Raw genomic sequence first — 11,588 nt, 5'->3', positions numbered from 1 at the left:
GTGTGGAAGGCGATGGGGGATGGGATTAAGAGGAACACAGAGGTGCCTTCAAGGCACTGGTAGTATCCTATTTCTTCAGATGGTTGGTAATTACCCAGTTGTTCATATCACTGGTGTTCTTCAAAACTTACACATGGTTGTAAATATTTGTATGTGTATTCAGTATTTATTTTTAAAAACTTTTAGATTATATCAAAACCGACATATGACAACTTATTGATAGAAGTTTTCCTGGTTTATTTCAGTTACCATCCTTGTTCTTCTGTGGGCTGTAGTGTGGTCAATTACTGGCAGTGAATGTCTTCCTGGAGGAAACCTATTTGGAATTATAATCCTGTTCTATTGTGCCATCTTTGGAGGGAAACTTTTGGGGCTCATTAAGTTACCTACGTTGCCTCCACTACCTCCTCTTCTTGGTAAGTACCAAACACTTCCTGTGTCCTTCAGAGTAAATCATATTTTTAAAATAGTAGTTTGGGAAATAAAGGAATAAACTATTTCTGTATTTGCTGTGCTGGCCCTTAAAGCTGATTGTTAAATTGTGATGAGTTTTATGAGCCAGTTGGTAAACAGCAATTTGAAAATTAAATTATATATACTTACAATTAAATAACTTGCATTAAACACAAGAGCAATACTCAAAACCAATCACTTCTTAATTATTTTACTACATTTTCCTCTTATCTCTCCTCTTGAGATTATGGAAATACTATATCACGGTGTGTCACTGCCCATCTGTTCCCAGCTCCACGTTCAATGACGTCAGGTTGGTAGGTTAACATCAGCCCTGGTAGAAGTATCTGTAATACAGAAATCAGCAAATGCTGCAGCCCAGGGCTTAATATGTTGTCAGTCACTCACATCATTGACAAACGAGTGAAGTTCCAACATGTATTACAAAACTATTCTTCCAGAGGCCATGAGAACTGTGCAGATACGACACGTAAAAATTAGTCTTAAAACTAGGTATTATATCTTTAATGTTTCTTTTAAAAATTCCATATTACAAAATTTCAGTGTACTACTTTCAGTATACCACAAAAGACATTTTGTGTCCCTTTCTCACAGATTTATAAATCATTAAGTTTTATTTAAAAACCATGTACCTTTTACACATGCATATTTGCACACATCTCCTTTTTTTATTTCAAAAGATTGGCCCTCGGCTAACATCTGTTGCCAATCTTCTTTTTTTTTTATTTCTTCTTCTCCTCAAGGCCCCCCAGTACATAGTTGTATATTCCAGTTGTCGGTTCTTCCAGTTCCTCTATGTGGGACACCACCTCAGCATGGCCTGATGAGCGGTGCTAGGTCAGTGCACAGGATGCAAACCAGTGAGACCCTGGGCTGCCAAAGCAGAGTGCATGAACTTAACCACTCAGCCACAGGGCCAGACCCCCCCCCACACACACATTTCCTAAGTAAAAATTTTTTTCTATTAGTGAGGACCTCAGGATTGGTTAACATAGACCAAAATTATTTTCTTGTGAATTTGTGGTGAGCAATTGAAACTAAATGTAAAAAGAAGTAGAATTATTTACATCTTACTCTACACTGTTTCTCAATATATTTTTCAATTTAGGTAAAATTCAAGTTATTTCACTTAATTCATATTGTTTATCATGGGTGCTTTTTGTTAAAGTTTTTAATTGAATTATTATGACAATGGGTTGTTTCTAGGCCAGCCCGGTGGTGTAGTGGTTGAGTTCCGTGCACTCTGCTTCAGTGGCCCAGGTTCGTGGGTTCCGGTCCTGGCTGTGGACTACACCCTTGTCAGCTATGCTGTGGTGGCGTCCCACATACAAAATAGGGGAAGCTTGGCACAGATGTTAGCTCAGGGCAAATCTTCCTCACCAAAAAACAAAAGGGGGGCTGTTTCTAAATATGCCTGTGTGCTATGATAAAGGGTTGGCAAACCATCTCTTCTTGTAAATAAGATCTTATTGGAGCACACTCATGCTCATTCATTTACATATTGTCTGTGGCTGCTTTTATACTACAGTGGCAGGGCTGAGAACTTATAACAGACACCATGTGGCCCACAAAGCCTGCAGTGTTTCTTGTATGGCCCTTTACAGAAAATGTTTACTAACCCCTGCATCTAAGTCAGAGCTTCTCACACTTTATTATCCAGAGAATGACCTTGGATCTTGTTAAAATGCAGACTCTAATTCAGTAGGTCTGGGGTGAGGCCTGAGATTCTGCCTTTCTAATAAGCTCAAAGACCACACTTTCCACAGAAAAATCATAAGTTTTCAAACCTGGCTGCACGTAGGAATCATCTGGGAAATTTTTTAAAAAGCTGATGCCTGGGACCCACCCCAGAGATTCTGAACTAATTGAATGGAGTAGCCCTGGGTATCAGAATTTTTAAAAGCTCCCCAGGTGATTCTAATATGCAACCTAAGTTGAGGACTACTGTTCTAGACGCCATGAAAAGGCCCTTTACACCTCATCCTTCTCTTTTCCACTCCATGCCTGTTATTGCAACAAGCAAAATACACATGTTGCAAAATGATAAATCCTTGGGCTTTGTGATTACATGAAATCTCCTGAGGTCACTGAAATCATTCTTAAAAGTCACGTACGTAATGTGTCTTACCATCCCTTTCTATAGTGGTACGTTTGTGACAGAAGTTTACTGGCTCTTAGCGTATTAGGGCCAGTATCTAAAACTGAAACATTATCTGAATCCATAAAGAAGACTTGTTAAGGCAGACATGTGTGGTGATTGCCTATTCCATATTTTTAAAAATTCATTGAAATAATTGCCAGAGATGGAGGATGAAGGAGCATTTTTTATTCCAAAAATGAATGTGAAAACAACTTTCCTAGGACACTGTTTCCTTTGCTGATGGTCTGGGTTGCTGGAAATTTTTTTCAATAATGATTTGCTTCAAAATAACTTGAGAGTAGATGAAATAAGATTGGCCATGTATTGATAATTTTTGCATGTTTTAAAAAATTTCCGTAATAGAAATTAAGGAGGAAAGAAGAATACTCCTTATCAAAGAAGGTATTCTTTTCTCCACACCCAAGGGAAAGGCCCCCCCAGGGGCTCAGAGGCCAGAGGGGGCGCCTTCCTAATCACAGTCAGGTGGCCACATCAACGGAGGCCATCGGCAAACAGAACTGTCTCAGGGAAATTGTTTGTACATTCATCTCAGAAATGAAAAATGCTCCTTCATCCCCTCCAAAACTCCAAAAGAAACTCCTACATATTTGTGAGTTCTTATTAGACTATTATTCCTTTTGATTTCAGGTAGTTGTATGCTATAATCAATTTAGGGCTGGTTTAGATTCACATTTTAAGTTTCAGTAAAGAACTGTTGACAAATTAATGAAATGTAAGGTTAGTGCAGCATTTTTGGCTGGTAATTCATTAATATCTATAAAAATGATATACACTGTACCCTGGAGCCTAACATTTCCACTGCTAAGAATTATCCTATGGATATACTTGCACAAACCTACAAATATGTAAGCTCTATGTGGACAAGGCCCATGTTGGTGTAGCTCGCCTCTGCATTACCAGGGTAGAGTAAGGGTCTGGCATGCAGTTAATAAATACTGTGCTCATTTCAGCACTGTTTGTAATGAAAAGTCTGGAAAGTTCCTTCAAGTCCCTTACTTAGTCCAAAAATTATGGTACTTCCACACAACGAGAAACTATTCCAACTATTAAAAAAAACAAGGCAAATATATATGTGCATCATTGGGAATATGTCCACGATATATTGTTAAGTGGAAAAGAAACAGATTATACAATGGTATTTAAACATGCTCTCATTTGTGTCCAGTGCAAAAGAGCACACGTACACACACACAGAGAAGCATGCTTTAATAGGTAGAGAAACTTTCTGGAAGGGCACAGAAAACTCTGGACAGTGGAAACCTTTGGGGAATGAAGCTGGAAAGTTGCACTTGGGGTAGGACATGTACTGGTCACTTTACATTGTCTGTCATGGTTTAATTTTATCATGAGCAAATATATTATTATTCTTTTAAAAACAGCTATTGTAGGCTGGTTCTTACTTTCAAAAATTCTAGAAAGATCATGACTGCAGAATTCATAACTTCTTCTAGATTAAATGGCAGCAATGAGAAATGCCTGGAAGAGATGCTTCCTTGCCTAATGGTGTCTGGAACAAGTCACAAAAAGCTATACTTGTAATTCATCTCTATTCTCATAGCTTACATATAAAACAACCCAAAGTTAGTAAATTTATTTAGTCCTTTGAAGTGTGGTCCATATAAGGACGTGGTAAGAAAAGAGTCCTGCTGGAGAAGAACGGAGTGTGGACGGCTTGCAGTCTCTGAGGAGAAATCCTTCCCCTATCTGGGCATGTGGTATCAGGGAGGGCAGGATTCTCTGACAAACTACCCGGCTTCCTCAGGCACACTCAACTACTTGCAGTTCCCAGAATGTGTCACACTTTCCCTTCATACCTTGGAAGAAACTGTTATTTCTCCCAGAAACTTCTCAACTTCTCCAGCCCCTTCTTCATTCCCCTTCCCCTTCTTTGGCCCCTGCTGACTCACCCTTCCTTGTCTCAGCTTGTATAAGGCCTCCTCATGCTTCCATAAAATTGAGGTTGCCCCCATAGACTGAAAGCTTGTTGAGGGATAGTACTGAGCCTTTGTTCATTGCAATATCTCTAATACCTACTATAGTGTCGAAAGTACCGAAGGCATTTGATAAATGTTGAATGGCTGAAGGAAAGAAGAGCCACCAGCTGACATGACAGAACAATGTCTATTTCATGATAACTCACTTCTAAGCCTTTGCAAAGCAGGTTATATGTTTTTTATTAAATTATCTGGTTTGAAAATAGGTAAAATAGAGCCCATATAGGTATTGATATTTCAAGTAATCTGGCATGGTAAATAATTTTAGAATCTTTCTGCTGTTTGCATACAAAGAGATGACTGAATTGGGCCTTGTATTAAAACATTTTATATTCAGAATTTGATCATACTTTCTACCCAAATACTACATCCTGTTTCTCTCTTTCAGGTTCAATTATTAATGAATTATTAATTATTCTAATCTTTCATTTTTATCTGCATATTAAAGCCTTTTCTTAGCTCCTGTAATTTTTTTTTTCATCAAAAGTTTGACATAATTTCATCTAAGGACTAAGCATAAAAGAAGTGGTTCCTGGGATTATAATCCTGGGATAGTCTCTTCTACATCTAAAGTACTGAAAATATTTTCTGTATTTGAAAACTAAAGATTTGTTTGATTTCTCCATCCCAGGCATGCTGCTTGCTGGGTTTCTCATCAGAAATATCCCTGTCATCAATGATAACGTACAGATCAAGCAGAAGTGGTCTTCCGCTTTGAGAAGCATAGCACTATCTGTCATATTGGTTCGTGCTGGCCTTGGGCTTGATCCACAGGTATTGAAGTATAAATTTCTAATTATTGACTTGGAATTTTGTTCTTCCAATATTGCAAGTATTTAGAATGACTGAGCTTTAGGAAATGGATGTGGACACTTTGCACAGCATTCAGAACGACAGAATGAAATTTATTTCATACAGGACTGTCCCCAAAAGATGTTCCCATACTCTCTCTTGGAGAAAGGTGGAGTTACTGTCTATCTAGGGACAGCACCAAGAATAAAGGCTCCCCTTTTCTCTGACAGAGATACAGGCCGTAGTTATAAATAAGGGTTGTGAGAGAGAAGACATCATATTTTTGGTGTGGAAAGCCCTATACGAGTGTTTAGGACTAACTATGCTGGCTCAGAAAACTGCCTAGCATACAGAATGAGTCTCAAAGTGTGCTTTTTTCGTGTTTGCTTTTGAAAGCAGGAATGAATGTTCTTGAGGATTGCCTTTACATCCGGTTCATTCTGGGGCCACAAATTATACATATGGCCAACACCGAGACGGTTAGATCAGCTAGTGTGGAGGTTATGAGCACAGACTCTGAAAGCAGCCTGGCCGAGCTCAAACCAAGCTCCACCACTCACTAATTTCATGATCTTGGAGAACAGCTTTAACTTGTGCCTTTTTGGATGAGAAAATCTAAACAATGATGATAATATTATCCCCTGTGTCATAGGTTGCTATGAGGACTAATAAGCCAACTCTAAAACACTTAGAACACTGAAATGTTTGTTAAATAAAACTCATTACCTGGAAAATTCATGATGGATGATCCAGACAGTCTGAACACTGAAGAAAAAGCATTTAATGTCATTCTCTCTGTGTGTCTTTAGAGGGTTATTTCGTATGTCTATTTTTATATTTCAGGCCCTGAGGAAGCTGAAGGGTGTCTGTGTAAGATTAGCCATGGGTCCCTGTCTTGTGGAGGCATGCTCATCTGCTCTTCTTGCCCACTTCCTAATGGGTTTGCCGTGGCAATGGGGATTTATACTGGGGTAATGATTTTTCTTTGTCGTATGAAAATACACACGGACATTTAGGACTTTCTCTGACGCTATACAAGTGAATGCATAATATTTTCGTAAGGACATCAGAAAATACAATACAGATATTCCAGCATAATATTATGACTATTAATATACCAGCATATAAACATTATAACTTCAAAATATAGTGTATGTCTTTGTAGGTGCTAACTTTGACAGTTTTATAATAATTTAAACTATTGAGGAAGTAATAGACTTTTATTATGCCTGATTCCATGCCAGTGAGAGATGCCAGATCTCTCCTCAAAGTCCATACAAAGGATAACGAATGCTCAACGGTGATCCACACCTAGCACAGGCCTCCTCCTCCTTTCACCAGGCTCTTATGATTATCTGTTCTGCTGTATTTTCCTCCTGCTGTTAGTTCTTTCTTCTTCTTCTTCTTCTTCTTCTTTTTTTTTTTGGTGAGGAAGATTGGCCCTGAGCTAACATCTGTTCCCAAGCTTCCTCTTTTCTTTTTTTTTCTCCCCAAAGGCCCAGTATATAGTTGTATATCCTAGTTGTAAATCCTTCTAGTTCTTCTATGTGGGATGCCACCACAGCATGGCTTGATGAGCAGTATATAGGTCCACACCAGGATCTGAACCAGCAAACTCTGGGCCGCCGAAGCAGAGCACATGAACTTAACCACTATGCCACTGGGACAGCCCCTGGTTCCTACTTCTAAGATTTAAGAGCCATAAGAAGTAAATAAATATGAAAGTACTTGGTAAGAATTTGGTGTTGGGGCCAGCCCCACGGCTCATGTTGAGGTGGCATTGGCGTCCCATATAGCACAGCCTGAGGCACTCACAACTACAGTCTACAACTATGTACTGGGGGGCTTTGGGGAGAAAAAAGAAAAGATTGGCAACAGATGTTAGCACAGGTGCCAATCTTTAAAAAAAATAATAATAATTTGGTGCTGATAAGTAGGCAAGAAGTAAGAACTACTTACTTCTCACGGTTAACACTCTCGAGCTATACTGCCTAGATTCAAATCTCGGCTCTGACTTTCCAGTATGTGATCTTCGGCAAATTACCTAATCTCTTTGTGCCTCCATTTCCTCATTTGCAAAACAAAGATAATGATTGTAGCTACCTCATAGGGTGGTTGTGAGGATTAAATTAGTTAATATATGTGAAGTGCTTAAAATGGTGTTAGGTACATAGTGAGCTTCATAAATGCTTTCTGCTATCCTACTGCTGCCGTTATCAGTGTCACTGTTACTGTCACTATGGCCTTCCTCTTCTAATCTGTTGTCTGATTTTTACATGCCAGGTCCTGATAGAAGGCCTCGCATCACTGGATTCCAATCCAAAAAGTCCATGGCCGTGTTTTTCAAACCTCATGCCGTGGATGTTTTGTTTAGATAGAAGGCAGATTCCTGGGGCCTCACCCCATTAGGTCTCCCAGACCAGCCGTAAATACAGATTTCAGACAGGCTGCGTAGTCCCAACGCAAGTTGTCCATGGCCACGCTCAGAAGAAGTGTTCTGTAGAACTTGTAGCTGTGCGTGTGTTTCTGTTTGGGACCTCACTGCCTTTGAAAGACTGTAATTGTCTAAAGTGTAACCTCTGAAAGAGTGGAGGTTATTATAATTTCACTAATAATAGTAATAATGAAGAAGATGCTATCATAAATATTTAAAGTGCTGCCTGCTTAGTTTTGTCTTAGGTGCTGTGTCTCCAGCTGTGGTGGTGCCTTCAATGCTCCTTTTGCAGGAAGGGGGCTATGGTGTTGAAAAAGGTGTCCCGACCTTACTCATGGCTGCTGGCAGCTTTGATGACATTCTGGCCACCACTGGCTTCAACACGTGCTTGGGCATGGCCTTTTCCACAGGTAAACTGATCAGTTCATGTGTGCTGTTCTCTTATGCTCTAGCGACATAGATATGATGTTGTGAGTGTGGCATATTTCCTTGATAATTGATTAAGGCAAATTAAAATAGAAAAAGCAACTCCAAGAGTTAGTTCTATACCTAAGGAGAAACCAGTGGCTTCTTGTCTTTACTCCCTTCACCCTCTAAATATAAAATGCTCAAGTACTGTGGTAGGTGCGTGAGGGGGCTTCAAAAGAGCAAAGTCGAAAGAAGGAGAACAGCTTCTGCATGCAGCCACCCGGGAGGGTCAGCCTTCGAGACTGCGCACAGAGGGTGAGCAGGTGTTTCAGTGAGCACAAAGGACAAAGTAGTCCAAGTGGGAGGGACAGTTTCTGTTCTCTCGTCTTTAACATTTTAGGGGAAATAATTATTTTAATGTGTATCTTATTAATACTTAATAACTGTCTGATACAGACATATTTTGTTTTAAGTAGTAATAAAACAGGAACTTAAGGCATTTTTTCCCTACTGTTATTCAACACCTTTATTATCCTTTGGGACAGCACACATTTAAGTTCACTTTTTAATCTGTTTCCAAGACTGGAAGATAAGATTTGCAATTTCATATTATTGACAAAATGTAATTGTGGGCTAAGTTTAGCTTCAGATTATTTAGTGGGAACACACCTTAGAAAGTCTTGTGTTCTCAGTCTCTCTGCCCCATGGTTATCCTCCCATTTTATGACTATATTTGACGTATGCCAATTACCTAGTACTTCACCTCTTCCCACACCCTGAAGTTGCCTTACGTCTAGTCCCCACCGTGTATCACTGGTGAATTAATCTTCTCAAAGCATTGTTTTGATAGTCTTACTTTCTTGTTCAAGCACCAGCAAGGATTCTCTATTACCAATTAGGTCGAATCTACACCCTTGTCTCTATTTTAACTCTACTGTACCTGTCCAATCGTACATTCTCCCTGCTTCCTGGTATACACCTTTAAAACAATAGTTCTCAGCCTCAGCTGCACACTATAATTACCTGGGAACTTTTTAAAAATACTCATATGTGGGCCCTACCTTAGGCCACTTAAATCATAATCTTTGGGAATGGAAACCACAGCTTTAGAGCAACAGAGTTTGCATTAAAATCACACAGGAGCAGGGTAGGGAGGGCCGTGGGGAGTGGCTGCTGGGGTTTTCATAATCTGAGGGGTGGGGGTGGGGGTGGGGCTAGCCTGAAGAACCTTCCTACTTGACAATACTCTGTACCCTCTGCCCTGCCCTACTAAATGCAGTCCTTAGACCATCTGGATAGGAGCTACCTGGAGCCTCTTTAAAATGTGGATCCCAGGCCCGGCCAGACTTACTGCATCAGAATTTTCAGAGGTGGGGCCCAAGAAGTCTTTTTTTCTTTTAAACAATCTTACTATACGGGAGACTGAAAGTGGTTAGTTACTTTCTACACATTTATAGTAAATTATTTACTGTAATATCTTGCAACGTATACTATTATCACAGATAAATGTTTTTGACAGTCACACTATTACCTAATAGAGAGCTGTCCTAGCTAAATAAAACTACTACAGAGGTAATCATTTTTTTAAATACAAGAGATAATTGAAACTGTAGGGGAGGAAAAACCGTTTCCCACACCAGGTTCGTTGACTGGGGCCCTGTAATCAGACTGACAAGAGACAGACTAACAAGAGAAAAACAGTTTATTAACGTGTGCATTGTGCTTACACAAGACCTCAAAGATGAGTAAGTCAAAGGAGCGGTCAGAATTTGGGCTTGTTCAGCATTTTAGCAAAGAACAATAATTATGTGGAGAAGCACAAGATAAAGGAGCTTTGAGCTTCTAGAGGCAGCAAATTGTGGGAAAAGAAACATATGGGGACCTAACGGTAGATAAGGGCTTGTTTTAGCAAAGTTTGTGATGTGAATTCCTCTGGTGCTGTCTTGGGGCTGATAAGGGCCCATAAGTGTCCCAAGTTGTCTCAGTGATTAACTTCTGTCCTTCCTGGTAAAAAGGAGAGGGGACACCTTTATGAATGTATGTCCTGCTTTTGGGCAAATAGTGAGAGGGCAGAGAGCTTTTCTTATATCTGCTTCTTCTCAATTGCCTTCAACTCAGAATAATCCTTATGCCCCAGTGGCATATTTGGGGTGACATATTGTGTACTCTAAACCACAATGACAAAAACCCACAATAACTAGTTAGTACATTTTTTCTTAGAATAGTGTGTGAAGAAGGGCTTTATGTGTTGAACAACTTTTTTTTTTTTTTGAGGAAGATTAGCCCTGAGCTAACATCTGCTGCCAATCCCCTTTTTTGCTGAGGAAGGCTGGCCCTGAGCTAACATCCTTGCCCATCTTCCTCTACTTTATATGTGGGACGCCTACCACAGCATGGCTTGCCAAGTGGTGCCATGTCTGCACCCGGGATCCAAACTGCCAAACCCTAGCCGCCAAAGCGTAATGTGTGAACTTAACCATTGCACCACTGGGCCGGCCCCTTTGAGCAACTTTAATATAATTTTCTGCACAATGTGTTCACAAAGTTTTTTTAATTAAAGTTTCCTAAGTTCTGTATGATATGGGGGAAAATATTGGTTCTACTTACCTCTCTATTATTTCAAAGAAGCTGAGTAAGAAATAAAGATTCTTCTAAGAGCAATTTCAAAAATAATTTGTTTTCAGTTTGCTTTTAGAATAAACATTCAAGAAGGAATGAGTCCTTTACACTCATCATAGTAAGAAAAGATTCTTGATTTTAATTCTCAAATTAAGTTCCTGTATTCTATACATATCAAACCTACTAAAATCAGTGTACATTTGTTATTTTAAAATCAGGCTCGTAGGGCCAGCCCTGTGGGGTAATGGTTTAAGTTCGTGTGCTCTGCCTTAGTGGCCCAGGATTCGTGGGTTCAGATCCCAGGCACGGACATAGCGCTGCTCTTCAAGCCATGCTGTGGCGGTGTCCCACATAAAATAGAGGAAGACTGGCACAGATGTTAGCTCGGCGACAATCTTCCTCAAGTAAAAAGAGGAAGATTGGCAACGGATGTTAGGTCAGGGTCAACCTTCCTCACACACAAAAAAATCAGGCTATTAAATGGCTGTTTGAAAACTAGATCAGTCTACTCACCCAGCCTATGCATATCATACCAATTAGCTCTGAATCATGAATTTTATCTTTCATATTTTCTTAGGCCCTTTAGGTAAAGTTTTTTGAAGTAAATGTACAAAAAAGTGCACAAATCATAGTTTATGCCTATTTTGAAGTTTATCTCTAATAATGCATACCTTTCTTATAAGATAGGCCCATTTTATTAGACACT

At 39.6% G+C, this 11,588-nt stretch overlaps 1 protein-coding gene across 1 annotated transcript in view; it reads left to right on the top strand.

Annotated features, from left to right (window-relative positions):
• The first annotated feature begins 283 nt into the window (after window positions 1–283).
• LOC139044040 (sodium/hydrogen exchanger 9B2-like) overlaps window positions 284–11,588 on the top strand; it is a 29,501-nt gene continuing 18,196 nt past the window's right edge. The window contains exons 1-4 of the mRNA XM_070503646.1: window positions 284–416; window positions 5,261–5,403; window positions 6,265–6,392; window positions 8,090–8,265. Of these exons, the coding sequence (XP_070359747.1) occupies window positions 5,263–5,403; window positions 6,265–6,392; window positions 8,090–8,265 (445 nt within the window). The 5' untranslated portion in view covers window positions 284–416; window positions 5,261–5,262. The remainder of the gene's footprint in view (window positions 417–5,260; window positions 5,404–6,264; window positions 6,393–8,089; window positions 8,266–11,588) is intronic.

Source organism: Equus asinus, unplaced genomic scaffold (assembly GCF_041296235.1).
Source record: "Equus asinus isolate D_3611 breed Donkey unplaced genomic scaffold, EquAss-T2T_v2 contig_537, whole genome shotgun sequence".
Taxonomy (NCBI): domain Eukaryota; kingdom Metazoa; phylum Chordata; class Mammalia; order Perissodactyla; family Equidae; genus Equus; species Equus asinus.
Note: the sequence above shows the minus strand (reverse complement) of the source record. Positions and strands in the feature narration are given on the sequence as shown.